The sequence below is a fragment of the Muntiacus reevesi genome, chromosome 1 (genome assembly GCF_963930625.1).
Source record: "Muntiacus reevesi chromosome 1, mMunRee1.1, whole genome shotgun sequence".
NCBI lineage: Eukaryota > Metazoa > Chordata > Mammalia > Artiodactyla > Cervidae > Muntiacus > Muntiacus reevesi.
The window spans coordinates 96,045,413-96,071,254 of NC_089249.1; the positions used below are offsets into that span (position 1 = coordinate 96,045,413).

The 25,842-nt window shown below is 40.7% G+C and overlaps 1 protein-coding gene and 1 non-coding gene across 5 annotated transcripts in view; both read left to right on the top strand.

Moving 5' to 3' along the window:
* Positions 1–2,406: 2,406 nt before the first annotated feature.
* SORT1 (sortilin 1) overlaps positions 2,407–25,842 on the top strand; it is a 66,035-nt gene continuing 42,599 nt past the window's right edge. For all 4 annotated transcript variants that reach the window (XM_065907506.1, XM_065907526.1, XM_065907516.1 and 1 more), the window contains exons 1-2: positions 2,407–2,775; positions 24,481–24,540. In XM_065907506.1, the coding sequence (XP_065763578.1) occupies positions 2,467–2,775; positions 24,481–24,540 (369 nt within the window). In that variant the 5' untranslated portion in view covers positions 2,407–2,466. The remainder of the gene's footprint in view (positions 2,776–24,480; positions 24,541–25,842) is intronic.
* TRNAC-ACA (transfer RNA cysteine (anticodon ACA)) lies at positions 17,771–17,842 on the top strand. The gene has a single exon. It is a non-coding gene; the product is annotated as a tRNA-Cys (tRNA).

A 25,842-nucleotide genomic window follows, 5' to 3' on the forward strand; every position in this document is an offset into this window, starting at 1 on the left:
GCTTCTAGTAGGGAGAACTAAACAATAAATACCCATTTTAACTCAGTGTAGATTAATGCAGCAATGGACTAAACATGCTTTAGGGAGAGGTGAAGTTGTGTCTTGGAATCATGTATATTATGTAGGGAAGAAAAAAATACTAAGGAATAAAGTAGCTCTCAGTCTCAGCTTGCACTGTACAGGCGAAACAAAATTCATTCCCTCTGTAATTCCAATTACAGAATTACTGAAAGAGATCGACTGTAGTTTTCTGCAGACTTAAAATTTCCTTTAAGGTTTTTTGTGTCTGTTTAAATAAGAGACATAATCTTATTAACAAAAACAATGGTTGTGTGATGTGTACCTGCTTTCAATTCATCTTTCTGCTATAGGATTTATCTTGGAGAATAGTATGGTTTTAGTAATAGGATAAATTTACATATTTTAGTCTTGCAAGTAAGGTAAGATCTTAGGTGTGGTATTTCACAAAGGAGATCTGACAGTGCAACTTTTGTATTTAGTGCCTGTGTCATTAGACAAAAGTGAAATACTGAAATAATTCATTCACTCAAACACTGAGTGCCATATGCCAGGTACCATGTCCCCAGCAGCTAGTACAGTTTGAAGAAGGCAACATATTCTGTAAGCATATAATGAAAACTAAAAGCAATATATTAAGTAACTCCAACAATATGAGTTAAATAGTGGGGTATTTAGTAATTTCTCCAGGAGATGGCACTGTTGAGTTGGCTTTTTTCTTTTCAGACAGTAAGACAATAGACCATTCATGTATTGGCCCAAACAAAGAAATATTCCTGTATAGCCTGTCTTCTCTCTCCAGCTAATCACATGCTACTGGAACTGACTGTCTTGTGATCTACTCCCCACTTGGCATAGATTAAAAAATAATCTGTATTTTAAAAATCTGACACATTGTAGTTAATGGAAAAGAACAAATTGTTCACCAGTTTTCATGGAGCTTTATCTTGTCAGTTCAGTAGCTGATAACTTGGAAGACTATTCCAGTGATTTTACCTTTCAAAATTATGTTTTCACTTGTCACACCTTACCATGGTTGTTCTGGCAAAATGTAAATTTGTAAACATTAAAACAGTAAATTTTTGTTTGCAAATTAATGTGACTAGAGGATTTTAATGTAACACTAGGATTGGGGGCACTGAACCATTCATTTTGCTCTACAATAAATATATTATCATTTGGGTTTACCTGCAGTAAGTGTTAAAAGTAATTTTTAGTGACTTTATTTGGGTGTAATATTTTGTATATATATATTATCATTTGGGTTTACCTGCAGTAAGTGTTAAAAGTAATTTTTAGTGACTTTATTAGGGTGTAATATTTTGTGTCTATTTGTTCCCTATTTTACAGAACAACTTCTGGCATTCTGAAGGGATGAAGTCAGTAAGGAGAAAATCCAGAACTGGTTTTACCTGCACTGCATGTTCCAGAATAAAGTTATGTATGCAGTTTCTGCGATAAAGGCAACAGTGTAGGGATTTTGTTTTATTTATTGGAGGCAGGATGCTAAATTAGGGGATATCATATATTGAAAATCAAACTTGTGCCTTGCACTCACTGAAGGGTTAAAGTACTTTGATAAAGATAAATGTGCATTTACGCAATAATGTCTAAAGTAGGCACTGGGCAATTATATTGCACCCTTTTACCTGCATTGCACCCTTTTACCTGCCCCTAACGTCTAAGCTACTTTCTAACCCCAGGAAAACCAATAAGCAATTCCTGTTTTGGCCTAACTCCCTGCCTAAAAGAAAAGTGAGTGAGAAGCGATTTCACCAGGCTTGCGTGAGTCACGGATGTCCTGATGTCTATGTGCCTCACAAGATTCAGCCCACACAGTTCGCATTCACTTCTGTCAGCAAGGCGGCTGCTGCAGTAGACAATGGGCGCTCCAAAGTGCGGGGGTTAAAAACCAGAAGCACCGGTTCGTGAAGGAGCCCCCTTTTCCAGATGAGCGAGCTCAGGGATTCCCTGAGAAAAATTTTCAGGCGCTGCGGCAACCCAAAGGAATTTTAGGGGTGTCTCTGGGGGAGAAGAGGGGACCAACCCAGCCCAACTTGAGGGTGCCAGAGAGAGTACTGGGGAGTCGGGGCGTCACGGAGCGGGGGGGGGATTCTTGTGAAGGAAAGAAGCGCCTCTTAACTCTGGAAGCCCGGCCTTGGAGACGCGGGGAGAGCGGGGGATGACCTCAACCGTCTCTGCCACGTTCCAGCCAATCAGTCCCGCATCTTGGCATCCGAATCCAGGACCCCCGAAGCCGGAGGCGACGCGAGCCAATGAGCAGTGGGCTGGGGAAGAAGGACAAGCGGCCAGCCTATGGGGGCGGAGAGGCCCGGCTCCGCGTATCCAAGGAGCGCCGGGCTCGGGCTCGGGGGTGTGGCGCGGCGCCGGCGGGGGTGGGCGGGAGCGCCCGGCTGCAGGTGTCCGCGGCGTAGGCATTCGGCGGCGATGGAGCGGCCCGGGGGAGCTGCCGACAGCCTCTCGCGCTGGCCCCACGGCCTCGGCCTTCTCCTCTTCCTCCTCCAGCTGCTGCCGTCGGCGACCCTCGGCCAGGACCGGCTGGACGCGCCGCCGCCGCCCGCTGCGCCGCTGTCGCGCTGGTCCGGCCCCGTCGGGGTGAGCTGGGGGCTGCGCGCGGCCGCGCCCGGGGGCCCGGCTCCCCGCGGCGGCCGTTGGCGCCGCAGCGCGCCCGGCGAGGACGAAGACTGCGGCGGGGTCCAGGACTTCGTGAGCAGGCTGGCTAACAACACACACCAGGTGAGCGGGCGCCAGGTCCGGCCACCTCCCGGACTGCGAGACACCGGCCCTCGTGCCCCCGGAGGCCCGCCCGCCAGGCCCGCGCAACCGGCCCCTCTTTCTCTGTCCGCGCGCCTCGCGTCCCCGAGGAAGAGACCCCCCCCCGGCCGCGCGGCGCCCGCGCTCACCGGGCCGCGGCCCCGAAACTGCGGCTGCAGGAGGGCCGAGTCGGGCCGGGCGAGCGACCCTCGGTTGTCGCGGCCCAGGCGGCTGTGTTTCGTCACAGCGGAGGCCGGCTTAGACTTTCACAGCATTCTTTTTTTTTTTTTTAAGTTGTCAAAATCTGTCGAGCGTTGTTGTTTTCTGTCTGTATGAATAATTAGGATCGAGTAACGCTATCCCGCACCAGGAAGCTGCAGGAGTTAATTACCTCTTAAGTGGTTGGAGAAGTTGGGGCTGCGCAGAAGCAAAGGTGTGTCTTCGTGGGGTCAGAACTTTCAGGGTTGGTCGCGGGTGTTCAGAAGTACCAAAGCAGTAACTAGGTTTCTGTGTGTATTTTAATAGCTAAAGGAACAAGGTTGTCCGTGGGATTACAGTATGTGATCTGTCTTACGCCTTCAATTTAGTCTTCTGTCTTGGTATTGGACTCTAACCAGGATGTCTCCATACTGTTATAACAATGGTTTTCGACGGTGAAGAAACACTGCAGAGATTCTCCTTTGAGCCAGGTCTTAGGCGAAAACTTTAGAAATTGTGACAGTTCTGTCTCTGGGGACAAGCAGCTCAAACCTTTCCACACTACTGGATTGACAGTAGTCAGTGTCCTGGCTACTTGCTCTAGTGCAACCTGGGCATCTTCCTCGTATTTTTTCTAGAATTAACGATTTATTTGTTGCATAATGTCTTTTCAGTTCAGTGCATTTTCTCTGTTATATCTCTTCCTCTTTCAGAGAGAGTTGCAGTGGGGAGATAAGTGAGTGGCTGACTGCACTTGTCTTTGTAGAACCACATTCTAATCAGTCCAACTTCAGTCTCCCCTTGATCTTTCTTCCTCTGCCTGGACTAGTTATCTGTGCAGAATTCTTTGTTCTGGGGACCCAGGACAATTGCAGCCAAAGCACAAGCAGTCAGGGAAAACTGTTGCTAAATGCAGTCCAAACAACAGCTGTGAAAAGGTGGCCAAGCTAATGCTGACCTGCGGGACAGGTTGGGTGCACATAGGGCAGAATGAGTACTGGGAAGCCTTCCTGTTTGACAAGGAAAAGAAGAATGTTGTAGACTTCCATCTCACAGTGGGGAGTGGAGAAAGGCTTTACAACACCAATGCCTAATTTATAACGGGACCACTTCCTTCCTTGAGCCAGACAGACACAACATTCTTATTCCAGACACAGCATTCTTACTCCATATTTGGATTCTTCTCTTGCTGATTGACCTACCTTTAGGACCTGCTGCTGCTCCTGGGTTTATTCCTTTAGTCAGAGTCTTCCCTGGTTGGTTTGAATTGATATGTCATTCGTAATATATTGATTTCTAAAGCAAGACGTTGGGGAAAAAAAAAACTGGCCCAGGAGGTGCTTAGGCCAGATCTACTCAAGAGCAGATCTGAAATCTCATTCTTTGAAGTATATATATATATATATATATATATATATATTATTCCCCCTTTCTTTCATTTTATTTAGTTACTCTTTCCAGTGATTTTTTTTAAAAAACTTGCTTTTTAAGTCTTCTTTCAGTGACCTTCTTTAAGAGAACTATTTTTGTATTTCTTAATCGTCTACAGTTTCTTCAGAATCCCATCTTTTTTATAGCATGTATATGTAAATGGAGCCACTGTTAATAATAATCACCTTAGAAACAGTTGAATAAAGCATTTCTTAGTGGTGCACCCACCTTAACCAAGAATTGTTATGTAGTGGTCTCTTCTGCTTTGCAATTCTATATTTTTAGAAGTCATAATGAATCATCCTGAACTCTGTTGAAGAGATCTAGTGTTGTGAGAGCCTTTATAGACAGTGTGAAATAAATGTATCAGCATGACTGAACAACTTTCTAACTTTCTATTAGAAATATTGTATACTTTTTACAACTGAGAAAGTACCATTTAGAGTAGCTTTTTGTAAGATAACAGGGTTCAGTTCCTAAGAAGAATCAAAAGTTCCTGGTTCTCTTCTTACTTGTTATAGGGATAACCTGCTGTTCATGTCAAGCCTCCTTCATGTAATCAATGTAGGTGAATGTCTTCCGCTGTCCAAGATGTGTTAGATATTGGAGGTGTCAAGATACAAAGAAGAGATCATTCAAACTGGAGAACGAAAAGCCTCAAAGTTTTTAGCATATCTCCTAGACCTGTTCCTGTGGCCTATTTACCTTTGTGAGACTATGCTGGCGTTTAATCTTCAGAAAGCAAAATAGAACTAAAGCGTGAGAGTGCTTTTATATTCTTCAAGTTTTAGGAGACCTTGTGCTGTAATGACCTATATAGACTTGGTCTCTTCAGTCATGAAATCCAGCAACTAAGTGTGTGTGTGTGTATTTATAAATGCTTTTCTTCTTAGACTCAATAAATAACCTTCCTTTTGCCTTTAACCCCAAACTCTTTTCATGACACACTTTTAACTGATTCTTTCCTTTAAATGCTTAGAGTGTTCATGACATTTATAACCTTTGTGCAAGAGAGAAGTTGAGCAAGCCTAGAAATTTTATTAATGTTGGTTGCTAAGTTGGATTGCTTCAAAACATTCCTTCTATAAGCACCCCTTTGAGGTTAGGCCTGAAACTCTGTCTTAAAGAAACAGATGAAATGCCTTGGCCAGAGTTATGGCGGTGGCTGACATAATTTCCTTACTTCTCTTCCTGAGTTCAGACCATTTGACAATTTCCTTAAAACTTTTCACACTTAGGATTAATAAAGCCAGGAACTGTGGTTCATTCTCTGTCCTTCTGTTCCTGTCATTAACTGTTTACGTGTAACTTCACAACTTCTACCCCAACATCAAAGCGTCTGGTTTCTTAAATAAAACAGGCCCTGTAGTGAGGCCCTGTTGTATGGGGTGTCAGTTCTGAGAAGAATGTGTGTGTTTGTTTGCTGGTGCTGGCAGGACTGAGTCCAGGCTGACAGGACTGAATGTGCCTGTTGGAGGCTTTACGGAGCGGCTGCACTTAGCCTGTTGCGGATCTTTGTCACACCCGGAAATCTGAAGGTCAGTGCCTTTAACTGCCCTGAAACTTTCTAACTGCCTCTTTTATTGCAGTACCCAGCCTCTCTTTATACTACCTTCCCCAGCACTCCCACCCTCACCCTCTAGTTAATCTTCTCTTGAGCCCTGTTTCATCCATTCGTTTTGAGGTCAAGGAATAGGAATTCTGTAGGCTCTCCTTCCTGGTCCTAATTGAGCAGAATGAGCAAAATCCTGTTGAGGATTCTGCCCCCATACAGTATATCCATCAGACCTGTAACCCCTAGGACATGTTAAAATGACTTCTGTGTTGGGGATTTCAGTTAGCAGTGTCAGCCAAGTTGATGAAGTATACTTATCTGGGGAAGGGTTAGTTATCATCTGAGGTTTGTTTAAGCTGAGGGTAGAGAGCTAGCCACATAGAATAAATGGCTCAAAGGGGATACAGGGTAACACTTAGGTAAGTTCTCTGCTGACTCAAGTATTTGACTCTGTGCATAGTGATTTTTAATTAGAAAATTAAAAACACTGGTCAGTTTCTACTGGCAATTTTCTTTTTGTAATGGTGATAATAATAGGCTCCCCATCCTGCTGTTTTGATCTGATATTTTGTGTTAGGTTCACAGAAGCAGTTAACAGCCTCTTCTGCACTCTCCTGATTTCAAATCAACTCCTGCCAGTAAACGTTGGGTTCTCAGTGAGTGACTGCAGAGACCGTGCCCCACAACTTTGTCCTAGTTGGCCTGTTACTCTCTTGTGATTCTCAAAGAAAGGGCAGTGCTTAATGCTGAGTTGTAGTGGTCAGATCAGGAGAATCACATTTCCTCTTCCTACTCCTCAAAGTTCTCTCTTCTTAGAAAGTGGACTTTGCCTACAGACTAAAGAAATGAAGTGCAGATGTTTTATACAATTAGAAGCTAAGTTAGACCAGAAGTTAAGGTAGACCAGATATCAAATTTGACATATAACTAAAAATACAGCCTTTTTAGCAAAAGGCTGTGTGTCAGTGGCTCCAAAAATATTATGAAACAGATACCGCATTTGTAAATTTCTAAAAAAAAAAAAAATTTTTAAATTATCTTTCTCTAACCTGTGTTTTTGTTGTTATCTTATACTCCTTTTTAAACACTTAGTGGAAAACGTGTTTTACCTGCTGTCTTTGTGGCCTCACTGATCTGTATGTAGGTGGTTCTGATGAGTAATGGGGCTTGAGGAACAAATTGGTCAATTTCAGTCTGTTCTAGGCAGGTGTTTTTGGTTGTTTTTTTTTCCTTCTGACACTGTAGTGGTGACTACAGTCAAGGTTGGGTTAATAGTATGTGGCTTTGAGCTAGCTGGGTTGGATGAATCTTCATGATAAACTTCATATTTGTAGAGGCTGTTAGGTGAATGCTGGACGTATGGGGGTGTTTTGGTTGTTTTTTCGTTTTTGTTTTTTTTTAAGATTGGCGCTATTTTTCCTTCTCTGTTCTCAACCCCAGTCTCAAGAAACCATAGCAAAGACAGAATCTTCCATTCAGAGCCCGTGGTGTTTTGCTGAGGAAGTTTTCTATGAATGTAATTTATTTTCTGTTTTGCATTTCAATATCTGGCCCTCAATTTCTCATCTACAACATGAGAAGTTTTGGACTAGATTGAAAATGTCTAATAAATTCTGTGATTTATATAGAAGAAGAGGAGGCCAGAGGTTGTGATCACAAATGTTTATTGGTTGATTCCAAGTTTAGAAGCAAATTGTGGCTGTTCTGCTTCCCAGTTGAACTTGAACATGGCCTGGATTTCACATCTGGGGTAATTTGTTACCACCTCCAGAGCTTGCTTCAGTGAAATAAGAGTGTTCTTAAAGATAATGGGCGTGTTTTTTGTCCATATATTTACGAGAAATTTAACTCTTATTTGGGCAAAAATACTTTATTGTTCTTTGTTGATTGGAAAAAATCTAATGCTAATCAAAGCTACTAGCTTGTCCAAAAGCAAACCAAATACATAGCTAACAGTAAATTTGTTTTCCTTTTCCTTCCCTACAGTACTCTGCCAAAAATGAGGCTTTTTTTTTTTCTTTTTGTAGTGGCTGCTTGTGTGTTTGAAAATAGATGGTCAGCCTTCCATAAATATACTCAGCCCTGTGCTAGTTAGAAACTTAACATGTGATTACTTGGCTTGATTTAGATTTAGATTTCTTCTTCATTAGAAGAAAATGTATGTTTTTTTCCTTCTAGGGCTTATGCATCTCTCATGTTTGCTTTTGTTAAGAGTTTTGCTCTTTTTTCCTGAATGTTCTAAAAAACTAAGTTGTAATATTATAGTTGAGCCTATTTGCAAATCTAGTTCTACAGTAAGATTATCCTGAAATGCCAAGAGAAATTGAACTGGGAAGGAAATTTTTAACTAACTTTAGTACTTCTTAGATAATTCAGATCAAATGTTTATTTGGTACCTGCTCTTTGTCAAAGGGATTCCCGTCATAAGCATGTTATATACAAAATTCAAAAAAGAAATCTTAATACTCAGACTTCCCTCAATGGCTCAGACAGTAAAGATTCCGCCTGCAATGTGGGAGACCTGGGTTCAGTCCCTGAGTCGGGAAGGAGGAGGGCATGGCAATCCACTCCAGTATTCTTGCCCGGAGAATGAATCCCCATGGACAGAGGAGCCTGGACGGCTACAGTCCATGGGATCACAAAGAGTCAGACATGAGTGAGTGACTAAGCACAATACTAGATTTGAATCCTGACTCTGCTGTTTCATAGCTGTATTGTATGATCATAGATAATCACTTGACTTCTCTGACCTTTATAGTTTTGTTGTTGTTTGTTCATTTTACTAGAGTCAGCTTTAGGATTATTTGGAGGGTCAAATAAGAAGTTTTATTAAAAAAAAAAAAGTTTTATCAAAATGTTTGTTTAAAGTAGTGTGTAGCTATCCTTCACTTAAACACTTTTGGAATTTTGGCCTGTGCAAAAGAAAAGTTAAACATTAAAAAAATCTGTATGGTTGTCATCTTAAGGATTTAGCTGTTCAGTGATGGTTTGCTGAGAGTTTGAAAGAATTTTAGAAGAATGCATGATGACTGCAATGCAGTAGTCTGGAAAGGCCTCATGGATGAAGAGAGAACCAAGGTGTGGAGGGAATTCTTAGGGAGACCTGTAAAGGCTTGGAGGTAGGGAAGTCCTTGATGTGCTCAGGGGATGATCAGCAGAGACTTTCTGCTGGGGAGAAGTAGTTGATGAGTACGAATGAGGTTCCCAGAAAAACCTAGTTAAAAAGATAGCTCACTGTAGGGGAAGGAAAGAGACAGGAAGTATGGGGAAGGAGTCTGCTAATGGTGCTTACTGGGGAAAGTGTTTTAACAGTTAGTGGTTGACATGAGACTAGAGCTAGATAAACCAGATGTGGAAATGGAGAGCCAAGAGGAGTTATCCTTTTAGAGTTCAACCATTACTGTGGTCTTGGAAGAGTATGTCCAGTCCGGAGCAGGACAGATGGCAGGGCAGACCATCTTTTGTTCTTGAAGTGCTCAAGGTTTCAAGGAACACTCCAGGACTCCTGGACCTTATTGAAGGGGAATCTGAGGTGAGAAGGCCCAGGGGTGAGAAGTTCAGGAGCTAGAAGACAATGAAGTCTGTGAGCAGATTTTTCTGAACATCTGTCAACAAGGATAAAATTGAACTCTTGCTGATAATGTGCTTAACAGTTTGAATCATAGATTGCTAGGCTGATTAGCTGGTCAGCTCTCTTACCAACAAGGCTAAATAACTTGCTTACAGGCCAAGAGCTGGGTGTAGAACATGTATGTCCCTTGGTGCTGCATCTGGAAGGTTGCATAGAGATATTTTAAGTTAATTCATTTGCTTTAGAGGTAAGGCAAGATTATAGACCCTAGCTGTAAGTCATGTAGTTGTGAATTCCTCTCTGCTCCTTAAGGTCATAGTTCCCTCAACAGAGCTCAATTATCCTTTCTAAGCCTCAACTCCCCATCATGTAAAATGGAGTATTATCAAAAGACTTTGAAGAGAAAACATTTTGAAAACCTTGAATCCTACCATATATATAGGATTTATGTCACTTCTTAGTAAGCCTGTTGATCTGTTTCTGTGTCCATAGAGCCCAATTGTCAGCCAAATGATGCTGGTAAATACCAGCTCCCGAGGAACATGTGCATAAAAGGAGACAGATGCGGCATAAATGTATTTGGTTTCATCACTTGGCAGAGTTGAGTGACAGCCTTGGGCGGGGGTGGCAAGAATGAGAGTGAGTCAAGATTGGCAGAAGTGTAAGAAGCATATGTGTTCTTTTTCTTTTTTAACCTTCATGATTACAGCAAAATTTAACTTGTTAATATGAGTGATACTAACAAGTAATATTAATTTGAGTCCTTTTAGGCGGTGATTAGGAAGGAATGTGATCTCATGTTAGACCTGGATTCAAAGTTTAGTGGTGACCAGGGACAGATGAATGTTAATGAATCTCAGTTTTTTCATCTATAAAATGGATATACTAATACATACCTCGTAAGGTCCTTGTGAAGATTAAATACCTACCTCTTAAGGTTCTTGTGAAGATTAATTAGGATTTGGTGTGTATTCATCCTTTATTAAAGGTATTTTATGATGATTATTTTCACAAAGCTTCTAACGGATTACTAGTTAGATGCTCAGGTATTTGTGTATGCACTTAAAATTTTTCTTCATAGCTGAAATATTCCAGGAGAATGAGTATGGTTACTCACAAGAACCAAATCTGGATTAATGAGTATGTTCTACTTATGTTCTTGGACTTGGAGTTTGAAAGAACCTGGGTCTGATGAGGGAGAGACTGTCTATCCAAAGTATCTTTTTTTAAATTTTTATTTATTTTTAATTGGAAGATAATTGCTTTACGGTTTTGTCTTGGCTTCTGCCATACACCAGCATGAATCAGCCATAGGTATAAAACTGCAAAATAAACCTAAAGCTTGGGGCTCCCCTGGCGGCTCAGTGGTAAAAAATCTGCCTGCCTGCCACTGCAGGAAGCATGCGTTCAGTCTCTGGTCCAGAAAGATCCCACATGCCTCAGAGCAGCTGAGTCCGTGTGCCTCAACTGTTGAACCTGTACTCTAGAGCCTGGAAGCCACAGCTGCTGAGCCCAGGGCTCACAGTTACTGAACCTGCATGACCTGGAGCCTGTGCTCTGCAATAAGAGAAGCCACCGCATTGGAAAGCCCGTGCACCATAACCAGAGGAGTCCCTGCTCGCCACAACTAGAGAAAGCCCACACAGCAACGAAGACCAGCACAGCGAAAACAAATTTTTAAAAAAACCTAAAGCTTAATGAAGGAGAAGAGAAATATTATTGAATTGTTTTTTATTACGTGCATATCTCTTTAAAGTAGCATTGCCCCACTTCCTGGCCTACATTAACTCTCTGCTCTAGTTGAGGTTACCTTCTCACCAGTCGCTTTATCTTGCCACGCGCTCTGTTGCTTCTTTGTTCTCCTGGCATTCCTCCTGTCTGAAGCCTTTCTAGCTCTGCTTGGTGTTTTCTCTTCTCTCCTATGGCACTTAACAGCGCTGTGTAACCCAGCGCTTTACTGTAGCATTCAATTCTGTATTTACTTTCATTTATCCCATTGGTATTCTCCAGATTATAGACTTCTTAAAAGATAGTACAAGCATGCCCCTCAACTTCACTCTTTGCCTCACACAGTGCTAGAGAAAGAGTAGTCAGCAAATGCTTAGTCTGAATCAGACAGACATTTGAATCCTTGCTCTGCCGCTTATCAGGTGTGTAACTTTGGGCAAATTACTTAGCCTCTGTGATCTTCCATCATCTATAAAGTGGCACTGATGTTTTATATATCATGAGTGCTCAATAAAGGTCAATATTATTATTATTCTTTAATTCAACCATCTTTTATTGAGCACCTACCACATGTTAGGCCTTGTACTGGGTCCTGGGAACTGATATAGAACACAACAGACAATATCCCTGCCTTTATGGACCAGTAGACAAAATAGACATTAAACAAATATGTAGTTACGAATACAGTAAGTACCAAGAAGGGAAAAAGCAATTGATAGAGCTTCTGAGAAATTATTTAAGCTGGTGCTTAAAGATGAATCGAATTTTTCCTGTAGGAGTGTCCCAGGCAGAGAGAACAACATGTTCACAGATGTGGGGCTAAAAAGAGCATAATGCCTCCAAAAATCTGGAGGAAGGCCCGTGTGATTGTCGCAGAGAGAGTCAGGGGCTGGGCTCCACACCCTGTCGGGAGCCATGAGCTTTTATGGTTCAGTTAGCTGGCAACTGGTGCAGACCCTTTCATCACTTCCTTTTCTTTGAAATGAGACTAAGATGTAAAAATTAAATCCTAACAGTTTTGAAATTTAACTGATTTATTAGGCATGAATAGAAATGAATTATCCCATGAAAATGACTTTTTCAAAAACTATGCCTACCCTTTTAAGTGCCAAAGTTTTTGTTGTTTGTTTTTTAATGAATATCTTTCTAAAATACTTTTCTGCCTCCTTAGTCAACAGTATGATCTTGGATTGTTAAGGAGATTAAATTATGCTGTACCTTGACTCACATTATTTTAACGTGGTGGGGCATTAATACCCTCAAGGTCTGTTGAGATTTGTGGGGCTATTTTCACCCATTTTGGCCCAGATTTATAAACTTAGTGAAATGGTCTGCCTTGCTGAAGTTTACTCTTTTTTTCCTGTAAAAATGATAGCCCCCTTTCAAGATCCTGTTCCTTCTCACTGCTGTTCCTGTCTCTAGAAACACTGTCCCCCAGATTTAACTTCTATAAACTAAAAAATTTTACTTAGCTTAATTTTACTTCTGTAAGATGCTTCTGTAAACTAAGAAAACAGATTACTAATTTTAGACAGTCTAACAGGTTTAGCAAACTGATTTAGTGTGATGGTCTGCAGGTTTCTCTTAGTGGTCAAGTCCATAGGGTTTTGGGTTTTTTTTTTCCATTTATTTTTATTAGTTGGAGGCTAATTACTTTACACTATTGTAGTGGTTTTTGCCATACATTGACATGAATCAGCCATGGATTTACATGTATTCCCCATCCCGACCCCCCCTCCCTCTCCCTCTCACCCGATCTCTCTGGGTCTTCCCAGTGCACCAGACCCGAGCACTTGTCTCATGCATCCAACCTGGGCTGGTGATAATATACATGTTTCGATGCTGTTCTCAAGTCCATAGGTTTTAATTGCATGGACAGTGGCATCAGAGATCTCTCTCCCTTGTTTCTTTCAGTGAGTGTCCACCAGGCTGTTGAGTTTTCTAGATACAGGATTATTGTCGCCCTTTCTTGCTGACGCTAGACTACTGTGGAGCAAGGAGCTGGTTTTTTTTTTTCCCCAAACGAAGACAGAGCAGTGGAAAAGCAAACTGAGTTGTGAAATTATCAGTGAGTCATAGAATATTAAAGCTTACCAGAGTTAGAAATGTTGTTGTTCCAGCTTCGTCACCTTGGTGGTGAAGTTAGGTTGCACTGCTCAGATTCACAGAGCTATTGGCAGAGCCAGAAGTTGACCAGGTATTAAGCCAGTGCTCTCTTCTGTATCATCCAGCCTCCCAGGAAACTGAATAATTGAATAGGTTTGCAAGCTTGTATGCTGTTTTATGTCTAGCCCTTTTATTTCTAAGGATAGTCTCCAGGAGAACTGGAACATTTGTGATCTTATTTTTGGCTCACGTTGTGTGATCCTAGGCAGTGCCTTATTTAATAAAACTGCATTCTGTTAAGGTTTTCTTCCTGCTCACAAGAGCTTTGCCCGGGTTTGTCCCAGACCTCTCTTACACATGTCCTGTCTATCCCTGTGTTTCCTGGTTGGGTTTGGAAGCCTGAACCTTCAACTCTCAGCCTTTATGAAGTTACCAGTGCCTTGTTACTTCATTTGACTCTCATTATTCCAGTGAGTGAAGGAGCATGATACAGTTTTATTCCTGAGGAAATATAATAGATTCCCAAGAGAGAAAATGATTTGTGCCTACTTTCCCAACCAGCTAGTTACTAGACCAAGTTTTAACACTCCTTTGCAGTTTTATTTTCAGTGACAGGTTGTCTTCTGTAGGTTGAATATCTCGCATGTTCAGTCTTCATTTTTAGATTTCTGTTAAGTGTGTTCACAGAGTACAAACTTCACAAGCACAGAGTGTGTGTTATCACTGCTGTGTCCCCAGTGCCCGAAAGAGGGTCTGGCACATGGTAGGCAAGCAGATTTTTTGTGGAAAGAAGGAATGTGTGTGAAGGGTGACATCATTCACTCCCTGTTTGTTTGCCGGAGAAGCTGTTCCTCTGCAAGTGGCTCTTAAAGCAGGTCCCCCCATGAAACTGACCCAGGTTCAGTTGTGCTGGTGTGAGTTCTTTCAGTATTTTACTTTCGATTGGGTGTGTAACTAAAGATAGAGATTTCTCATTACCAAGTTTTTTTTTCCAAGCTACAGTGACTCTTGGGACCAACTGTGAGTTCTCCTAGCCATAGCAACAGTAATTTAATTAGACTTCTAGTTTTAATTAGATGTGAAGACAAAGTTATTTCTGTGAAGAATGTTGTGTTTTGTGGCCTTTCTTTTTTTCCAGGTGAAACTGGAAAAAAATTTTTTTTTAAATTTTAGTCACTCAGTCGTGTCCAACTCTTTGCAACCTTGTGGACTGTAGCCCGCCAGGCTCCTCTGTCCATAGGGATTCTCCAGGCAAGAATACTGGAGTGGGTTGCCATGCCCTCCTCCAGGAGATCTTCCCAACCCAGGGATTGAACCCAGGTCTCCTGCATTGCAGGCAGATTCTTTACCACTGAGCCACCAGGGAAGACCAAGATGGAACTAAGGATGAGCCAGATGAGCGTAGAAATGGACATTTGTGTTCATTCATGGTCTCTTAAACGTGTGAACCTCAGGCTTTTAAATGGTGGGCATTAAATGTGTGGATGAGTCTTGCATTATCCAATGTCAAGGTGAATGTATTTCAGAAAGCTGTCACCTACTTTCTAACATAATGAGTCCCTGGAAGCCAACTTGGTTGTAAATACCCATCAGTGACTCCCTTCTACCCAGAGCTCCCCTGCTGGGGTCAGTATATGGCTCTCAGTTCCACCTGGGACACTAGACATCACAATCTTTTCAACAGCTGATGAGGTGGCGAGTAATCCAGTCACTCTGGAAAAACTATAAAGAAGAAACATCACCATAAATTCTACCAATAAAAGGTGGTTTCTGTTAGTATTTAGAAGAATTTGTTTTTAACCATAAACATAAACACATGATTTTACCTGCTATTCTGTAAATCTGCTTTTTACTCAACATGTTTTGAACCTTTCAAAGTCAGTAAATACCTGAACATTTTCAGTGACACCTGGTATATTGTTTTATTGCCTGAGATAACTTACTTAACAAAGTGTCAGTTCTTCATCTAGAATATACAAATATAGTAACATGGGGTTGTTATGTGGATTAAATGATAATGTGTGTAAGGCCTTGAACACAGTAGATGGCCTGCGGGATGTAGTGAACATGCAGGTGTATAATGTCTTCTGTGAAGATGTGTAATTATCCCCTGATGATAAATTCCTGAGTGGGATTGCTTGAGTCATGTGTTTTGGACATTTTCAGTTGATTGGCGTCACCACATAGCTCTCCAGAAGAGTTAACAGCAGTGCATGTACTCCACTCCCACCCACAGTGCATACCGGCCCTCTGGTCTCCTCCACTGCCTGGATGCCAGGCTTTTCCAAAAGGTGGAAAATGTTATCACATTCTTTTTCTTTGATTACTAGTGAGATTGAATAACTTTTCAAACGTTATTGGTCATTTCTGTGTCCATTTGTGAATTGCTTGTTTGTGTGTGTTACCTATTTTCTTTTGAAGCCTTTGTCTTTTTCTTATTGACCTGAACACTTTGTATGTTAACCTTTCGTTGTGTTGCAGATAGTTTTTCCAGTTTTGTTTCCACGTTATGTTCAATATTTTGCTATTAATTTTTTTATATAGTCAAAGTAATTAATATATTAAGAGTTCTGGGTTTTGTATCATTTTTGAAATGACCTTCTCATTCTAAGTTTGTAAAAAATATTCACTCATGCTTCTAGGATTTTTGTGGCTTAACCTTTTGTATTTAAATCTTTGGTCTATGTGGAATTTAGTATGGAGTGTGGGGGAGGGGGTAGTAGGAAGGAAGTTAGGAATCCAGCTTTTTATTTTTTCCAAATAGCTAGCTTTACCAACTCTCTTTGACCAGTGATTTGAAATGCCTGCTTTATCATACATTAAAAGAAACTTTGTCTAGTCTTGGTCTTTGTTTTGTTCTATTGATCTGTCTTGTCTATTCCCGTGCCAGTAACTATGCTATGGGATTAATAAATCTCTCACTGGATGTGGCTAAGTTTCATGCTCATCTGCTCCTGATTGAATCAAGCTGACATTTTACATAACTAGTCTTAAATTTCTTGGTTTCTGAGCTTTCTATGATAGAGTATGATTATGTAATCTGAACTGCTATATTTACTCTGCGGTTCCTCTGGATGCTGGTTTTGGATCGCTGATCACACAAACAGCATGTTTACGTGGTTTCGCTTAATTCCGACTTGCTTCTAGAGCCTGCATTTGGCTGGCTGCTTAGCAATATGTAGTGGCCAGATAGTGTTGTCTTTCTGCTAAATACTCTACCTCTTAGGCATACTACACTGGGGCAACACAACTATTGTTTATCAGAAATAAAACAGGCCTCAACTCTCTGCCACCTTTTCCATTTCAGTTGTTATGTATACAGCTAATACATAACATCTTTTTTTGTAACAATGCTTGAGGTATATTCTCTACCTACTGTTGGCTGGACTCCTCAACTCCTAAATGTTTCTGTATATTTATTATTTTCATATTGTAGGATGTTCATTGGAAATACTGTGTCGGAAGTTTGGGGTTTTCTGTTCCTAAAGGGCTTACTCTGCCTTGCGGTTCTTTCTATCCACAGAACTTTGTCCTCTGCTCTTATTTCTCTTATTCATCTTACTTTGCCTTGATTAGAGCAGTTGAACCATAGCTTATTACTTGATTATGTTCTGCTGTATATACTGCTGGAAACCTTCCTTGTGTGAGTAAGTGATCCTGTGGCATCGTGTCAGCTTTCTTTGGGTGTTTAAAGAAGTGATTTTCTTTTCACACACATTTCCTTTTCTCTGTTTTCATTATCCTTCCATCCCCACCATAACTGTGTTTATCCTGATCTTGAAGTTCTTATTTAACAAGTACTTGATATACTGTATGGGCTTCCCTCAGAGCTTCTACCATAGCTCAGATGGTAAAGCATCTGCCTACAATGCGGGAGACCCGGGTTCGATCCCTGGGTCGGGAAGATCCCCTGGAGAAGGAAATGGCAACCCACTCCAGTATTCTTGCCTGGAAAATCCCATGGACGAGAAGCCTGGTGGGCTACAGTCAATGGGGTCGCAAAGAGTCGGAGACGACTGAGCGACTTCACTTTCACTTGATCTACTGTATACTCAGAACTTTACTAGTTGGTGAAATTAATATGTTTTATAATATGTTTTATCAGTGTTATCTTTTGAATTTTTTCAAAATACTTGCCTCTATCTTTGTGTTTGTTCTGCCTGCACAACCCCCTCTGCCATATCCACTATTATTTATATCTATTCCCACCTCCGTAAGCCCTGTTTAAATCTCAGTGGACAGACTTTTATTTCTTCACAGTCAAATATTTGAATTTCTCTTCTGTATAGTCTACTCCTGGCCATTGCCTCTAAACACTTTGATGTGTTTGGGGGAACTTCACCAATTTTTGACTATATTGAATTGATGGTAACTACAGTGGAAGGACTTCCCTGGTGGCTCAGGTGGTAAAGCGTCTGCCTACAATGCGGGAGACCCAGGTTCAATCCCTGGGTTGGGAAGATCTCCTGGAGAAGGAAATGACAACCCACTCCAGTATTCTTGCCTGGAAAATCACATGGACAGAGAAGCCTGGTAGGCTACAGTCCATGGGGTTGCAAAGAGTCGGACATGACTGAGCGACTTCACTTTCACTTTCACAGTGGAAGGAGAAGAATAAGGTCACTATTGTACATGTGAACACTCAAGAATACACACTAGTGTTTAATAATGTTTTGGCTGGCAGTAAGGTCATGGGAAGAAACCCTGTTTAGCCGTTATTTACCGAAATGGTGGAAACCACATTGGGGGGGAGTTGCACACAGGTCAGTTTTGGTAGCAAAGGGTTCGTAAGTAGACTTTTATGGAGTTATTCATGGAATACTTAATATCTATAAGATCTTAGGCTAGGCCTGACAGGTAATACCAGATCATACTGTTTACCATCTAAGAAGTCCCAGCATAATTTGAGAGTACAAGCAACAGTACTTTGAGAGTACTATACAATTTACAGTACAAGCAGCATCCATAAGCACTGTGGAAAGTAATACCTAAGAAGAGATCATTCAGGCTCTGATAACTAGGAACTAGAATGTTGGTTTTACATGGAAAAATGGGATTTCAGCTGTCTTTCAAATCTTTTTCACTGATGTAGTCCCTCTCTTGTGGCTGTCAAAAAGAAACACCCACAATATGGGGTGTAGCCACTATGAAAACAGTGTGGAGGTTCCTCAGAAAACTAAAAATGGAATTGTCCTATGATCCAGCATTCCCACTCCTGGGCATATACCAGACAGAACTAAGATTTGAAAAGATTCATGCACCCCTGTGTTCATAAGCAGCCCTATTTACAATAGCCAAGACATGAAAACAGCCTAAATGTCTACTAGCAGATACATGGATAAAGAAAATGTATATGCGCAATGGAATATTGTGTATATGTGTGTGCTTAGTCACTTAGTTGTGTCTGACTCTTTGCAACCCCATGGACTGTAGCCTGCGAGACTCCTCTGTCCATGGGATATTCCAGGCAAGAATACTGGAGTGTGTTGCCGTTTCCTCTTCCATGGGATCTTCCTGACCAAGGGATTGAACCTGTGTGTCTTGCATTGGCAGGCAGATACGTCACCATTGTGCCACCTAGGCAGTCCTAATAGAATGTTACTCAGCCATTAAAAAGAGTGAAATAATGTCATTTGCAACAACATGGATCTAGAGATTATCATACTAAGAGAAGTAAGTCAGAAAGAGAAAGACAAATAACCATGATATCAATTACATGTGGAGTCTAAAATGGGACACAAATGAATATATCTACAAAACAAAAACACACTCAACAGATATGGAAAACTGACATGTGGTTGCCAAGGAACAGCAGGGGAGGGAAAGATTGGGAGTTTGAGATTAGCAAATGCAAACTATTGTAGAAGAATGGATAAACAACAAGGTTCTACTGTGTATAGCACAAGGAACTGTATTCAATATCCTGTGGATAAACCATTATGAAAAAGAATATATACATGTTTAACTGAGTCACTTTGATGTACAGCAGAATTTAAACTCAACATTGTAAATCAACTATACTTCAATAAAATAAACTTTAAAATCCTGCCATATAATGCTGAGGAGCAATGGAAAAGTTCAGAACAGAACCCTTCTTTAAAACCTGACCTTTTAAAAGGTATTCTCACTGGGTATAGACTTCTGTCTTTACAGTTTTTCCCCAGTTCTTTAAAGGTTTTGATACACTGATTTGCATTGTTTCTGAAGAGAGATCTTCTATGATTCTTTATTCCTTAGTATGTAATATAATTTTTTCTTTGGGATACTTGTAAGATTTTTATCTATCACCAGTTTTAAATAATTTGAACATGATTTGCCCTGGTATACTTTTCACTGTGTTTCTTGAGCTTGGGGTTTGTGAGGTTCTTGGATCTCTGGGTTTATATTTTTCATTAAATTTGGGGAAACTTTGGTTGTCATTTCTTCAATTTTTTTCTATTTCCATCCTCCACATCTTCCAGACTTCAATTATATGTGTGTGTATTTATTTGTTTATGTATAGTTGCTTGAAGTTCTTTAGCTCAGTGATTCTCTGTTAATATTTATATTTTTGGCCTTTTTTTTTTGCTGTGTTTCTCTTTGGATCGTTTCCACTAGGTATGGCTTCCAGTTTATTAATCTTCTCTTCTGCAATGTCTAATTTCCTGTTAATCCTATTCATTGTAATTTTCGTCTAGGATGTATAATTCTCATCTCTAGAAGTCCAATTTGAGTTTTTCTAAATGCTCTTCCATATCTTTAATGCTCATCTTTGCTCAGTCTATTCTCTAACTTCTTGAGTGAACATCTGGAATATTATTATAGCTTTTAATGTCCTTAATGTTATTATTTGTGTTATTTCTGGGTCAATTTGATTGACCTTTCTCATCATTATAGGTCCTGTTTTCTTCTTTGCATGTCTCGATTTTTTTATTGTTGTTGTTGACTGTTGGACATGGTGAATTTTATCTGTTTGAGTGCTATATATTTTAATATCCCTATAAGTATCCTTGAACTTTGTTCTGGGTCACGGTTAGGTTACTTGACAGTAGTTTGATCCTTTTCGGTCTTGTTTTTAAGATTTTTAGGCAAGACTAGAATAGCGTTTAGGGTTAATTTTTCTTCATTACCAAGATAAAACTTTTCTGAGTATTCTATCCAGTTCCTTGTGAAATATGAGGTTTTCTGTATGGTTGTTGGAAACAGGAATTGTTTCTGGTCTGAGTAAGGCCCTGATATTGTTTCCTTCAATTTTTACCCTGGCCTCTGGTAGTTTCCTAGCATTCATGTGATGATTAGTACTCAGATGAAAACTTGGCAGGGTGGTTAGGGAGCCCACATCTGTAGATCCCCACTGTCGTCATTCTGTACAGCTCTCTCCTCTGTCAGACACTTCACTATGAACTCCAGCCTCTTTGGCTTCCCCAGACTGTCAGCTCATCTCTTCAAGGGAGAAAGACCTCTGGACTCAGCCTCGTCTCCCCTTCCCTGTACCACGGCCTGAAAATTGCTTCCGGACAGTTCACTAGGGCCGATGTAGGCCTTCATTTGCTGATCTCTCAGGGGTCACTGTCCTTCCTTGCCAAAAGCCCAGTGTCTTGAAAACTACTGTTTTATATATTCTGTGTTGGTTTTTATTTTTATTTTTTTTTAGTTGTTTCAGGTGGAAGATAAATCTGATCCGTTACTCCATCTTGGCTGGAAACAGAAATCCTCTCAGAATAGAACTTTAACATTTCATACTCATTTCTATCTTGAGGAAATTAAGTGGATCTGGCCTCATCTTTTCACTCCATTATCCTCCCTTTCAGAGCTCTGAAAGTAGTTCTTCTAAGAAATTAGTTTAATATTCATTGTCTTCCATGTGCTATGCTGTGTGTGCCGCATTCAGTTGCTCCATTTATGTCCAGCTCTTTCTAGCCCGCCAGACTCCTCTGTCCATGGGATTCTCCAGGCAAGAACACTGGAGTGGGCTGCCATGCCCTCCTCCCACTACAGGGATCTTCCCAACTCAGGGATCGAACCTACGTCTCCTGTGTCTCCTGCATTAGCAGACGGATTCTTTACCACTGTGCCAGCAATAAAGAATCTGCCTGCCAATGCAGGAGACGTGGGTTCAATCCCTGGATCAGGAAGATTCCCTGGAGGAGGAAATGGCAACCCATTCCAGTATTCTTGCCTGGAAAATCCCACGAACAGGGGAGTCTGTAGGCTATAGTCCATGGGGTAGCAAAGAGTCAGACACGACTTAGCAACTGAGCACACTATGCTATGTATCGGTTGCTAAAATGAATAGGCTTGGTCCCTGCACCAGATGGGCTTCAGATCTAATGAGGGAGGCAGGCATGATTCTTGTTGCTATAATTAGAAGTAATACATGTTTTGAAATGTCTAGGATGCTACCACAGTGTAGAATGACATGTACATTTTATTAAACATGATAAATAAGCAGTAGAATTAATGGCCTTTTGCTGACATTTGTAAATTCTGTCTCCTAACCATGACCAGATTGTCCACACTTTTCCTGGACATCTGTAATCTTCCTGTTAAAGGGGTAGGATTGAATCTGTGGTCTTGGTTCCCCAATTCTTCTGGATTTGTTTCCTTTCCATATGACATTTTCTTTCTATCTGAGCTTCGGTCTGTTGTTAGATCTGATTTTATTTTTTTCTTTTATTTACAGCACTATAAGATTGGTAGACTGAAATATAAAAAATTAATTGCATTTTATCTAGGTGGATGAGTTTTCTCAGTGAGTTTATGCATCTTCAAAAGTAAAATGTGATTGGTTGCTGGGAAGGGAAGACTAAGGGTAGCACAAGGCCACTATTACAGTTCATGAATTTCACTTCCATTTTCCCGAAGAAACTGGATGGTGAATGAGGTCAAACTATGCTTTGATTTGTTTGGGTTAAGTTGAGGATTGCTAGTGTCATCTAATAGTCCTCCTCTCTGTGACTGAGCAATAGAAGATATGAGTAATGCCAGTGTGTCTGCTGACTGGGTCAGGTGTGTAGAACATTGCCTGAAAAGTGAAAGCTTGATCAAACTAGCAAGAGCTCCAGTGATGGAGTTTTTCTTTTATCCTAGTCAGCTCTTGTGCCCAGAGCCTGTCTTGGAAAGATAGCCTTTGTTTAGATAACTGTTAGCCCGTGCAGTCTGTCTGGTATTTGTGGAAACTCTGGATATCCCTGTTTCTCCTCAAGGAGCTCATTGATGTAATTTCAGACACTGTATCCTCACTCAGGAGAAGATGCTGTCTTGCTCTGTGTGGTATCTTAGAAGACACGCTGCTGTGTCAGTTTTTAAGCTTCTGGTTCCAGATGTCTCCAGCAGCAGACCTACTTTTTCTCAGATGCTTGGCCAGCTTACATGTATGAATAGCCTTTCTGTCCTGCAGCGGCTCTGAGAAGCTCTGAGCATTTGAGAGTTAACTAGTGTTTACTGAGCACGCCGTCTGTGTGGCACTGAGTATGCTATTCACAGAGATTGTACAAGAGGTTCTGTCCACCTCAAAGCTACTTACAGTACAGGGGAAAACAGCATAGGTGAATTTAGCGACCCATCTAGCAGGACCACAAAAGAAAATCAGAAGATAAGCCAAACAGTTAATGTGTGAGTTCTGTTTCTTCAGACATCTCTGCTGGGATTGGTGGCTTGAGTGACCATGCAGCTGGAATCCCACCATTTATAGACATGCTGTATTTTGAATCAACTTTGTGGTTTGGGAAGGACGTATAATTCAACAAATGCTTATTGAGTGTGCAAAGTATCATGGTAGGCATAGGGCATACCGCGACTATAAAAATTATATCCTTGGCTCCTAAGGAACTGCTCCTATTTGGAAAGGCAAGGCATATTTAAGATTTTAACAATCTTTGTAATATTTTTAAGTCTTCATAAAAGAAAAGCATAGTCATCAGCAAACTACTGACTCCTCTGGGTCAGCAGGGAAGAAGAAAGAACGTCACTTCTTACTGTATACATTTCTAATATTAATATAGTAGTAAGAAGTTTTCACCAAGTGCCAATGTTGCCTTTTTGGGATTATTTCTTTATCGATTAAAAAGGTGATAGAGACTAGTAGATTATATACATAATGTTAACTTTGAGTATCTCTGTGTGATAAGATTTATATTTTCTTTGTTGTCTCTATTATTGTCTGGGCTTCCCAGGTGGCTCAGTGGTAAAGAATCCACCTGCCAAGCAGGAGACCCGGGTTTGATCCCTGGGTGGGGAAGATCCCCTGGAGTAGGAAATGGCACCCCACTCCAGTATTCTTGCCTGGAGAATCCCATGGACAGGAGCATGGCAGGCTCCAGTCCATGGGGTCGCAAAAGAGTCAAACAGGACTTAGCAACTAAACAACAACATTATCATCTACTTTTTTCTATAATGGATATATATTATTTTATAAATAGAGAAGTATTGGAAAACCAAAACTTGAAAGGACCTACAATAATAATTATAACGAATTTTAATATGATTACCATATTTTGGCTACAGATACCAGCTTTTCCTGTTTTGTCTCCTCACTCTCTCCACAGCTTTATTAAGGTGGTTCTATTATTATTAATATTATTACTGTTGTTATTATTATTAAATAAAAAGGTGAAACAAGGGCATTTACTCTTGCTTATTTCGCTTGTCATTTGGATGTATTAGCCTAGAAACAAAAGGAATCCAGCTATTAGCTATTTGGCTGCACTGTGAAGGCTCCTTAGAAAAATTTAAATTATGCTGATTGGGTTACAATTATATCTGTCATTGTGGGCTGTGATCTCTTGTTTTAAAATAGCCTAAGAATACTTTCTATATCTTTATATTTAGTTCTGTTAGAGAAAGCAAATAGATTATCCCATCTCCCCATCTGGTACAGTGAAGAGAACTCATCTGCTTGGCTTACTTTGTGTGAGAGAGAATTAAAATTTCCAAGTTATTTGTGATTCAGGTTAAGTAGTTAAATGCTGTCTCTTCCAAATTTTGTTGCAGAAATCCATATCCCCTTTTAATTGTAAAGCTAATTACTTTGAAAGTAATAGTGGTCTGTGTTATTTAAAGAAGTCAAAGATTGAAGGGGAGATGTCATTTCTAAATGAGTTTTTTTTCCCCCTTATAGCATGTATTCGATGATCTCAGTGGCTCAGTATCCTTGTCCTGGGTTGGAGACAGCACTGGGGTAAGTAATGTTTTGAGTTTGTTGATTCAGCCTAGTAAGAAGATGGTGTAGATTTGGGGGAGTTTAAGTGCAAATGTTTTACCTTCTGAAATTGTCTCCAACTTCAGCTGTAGGAAATGCATGTTTGTAGGACAGACTTCCAGAAGGCTGTGGTTGATTTGGTTTTGCTTTTAGTACTGGGAACATCTTGTGACCACCTTCTTCCATAATAGCGAGCTAGACACCTTTTTAGTCTTTGGTGGCTGCTTGATATCAAGATAAACAAGAAGAAGAAAAGAGGAGAGTGCTGTGTGAAAAGGGAGCCTTACAATTCTTGGGAAAACTTCTATGTGGAAGCAGAAAATGGCACATTACACATGTTGGCATTTTTCCTCCGAACTGTATTGTTCTGTATCCTTTACCATAGTTAGTGTTAAAGGACTGTGGCAGCCATGGGCTTATCACTGTTCAGCTCCATCTGTTGTCCTTTCCCCAACCACAAAGGAGGTAGGTACTGCCAGGACTCGGGGAATGAGACAGTCAGTAAGCTTCTCCTTAACCCTCCTAGCATGTAACCTGACTCCCAGTAGGAGGTTTGCTGAGGATTCATTGGCCCCAGGTCTTGAACAGGGCTTGACATTACCTGGCTCTGTTATTATCCTGCCTGAGCAAGGGCAGGGACCACAGCTCATGCCCACCAGTATTCCAGTAATGTATATATCAGAGCACTGAGGCATGTGAGGCTATATCAGAAGCCGAAAGAAATACAATTTTTATACTAAAGAGCAAGTTATTAATTTTTAAATTGCTGGTAGAATTTCTTTAAGCCTGTCTCATCTGCTTCTAAAATTTGAGTTGTTCCCTATTTCCCATGATTTATCACTTTATCTAAGATAGTTGGTATCTCCAGGATTTCTTGTTATATGACTGTATAAGACTCCCTAACCTCTTATTCCAATCTGTCACGATCATATCTTCATGCATGTTTTCTCTAGAAAAATACTTATTTAAAAATTTGATTTCATGGAGAACTAAGAGCAGGGAGAAGAAAAAGACAGATGTGACATAGCAACCTCTATTAGAGCATTCACCTCATTCTAGCCTTGTAAGTGGAGAGAGAGATGATTCTTGATTGAGAATATCTTTGAATAATGTGGATACAAAATAGTTAAATTCTTCCTTTACTGTTATTTGGAGTTGATTAGCTCTGTTTCACACTGCATCAGGTGTAGGCAGTGGGACCATCTCAACAAAATAATCTGAGAATTTGAATCATTGTAAGCCATTAATCACTTGGTCCTTCTTGGTTTTCAGATGTATTAC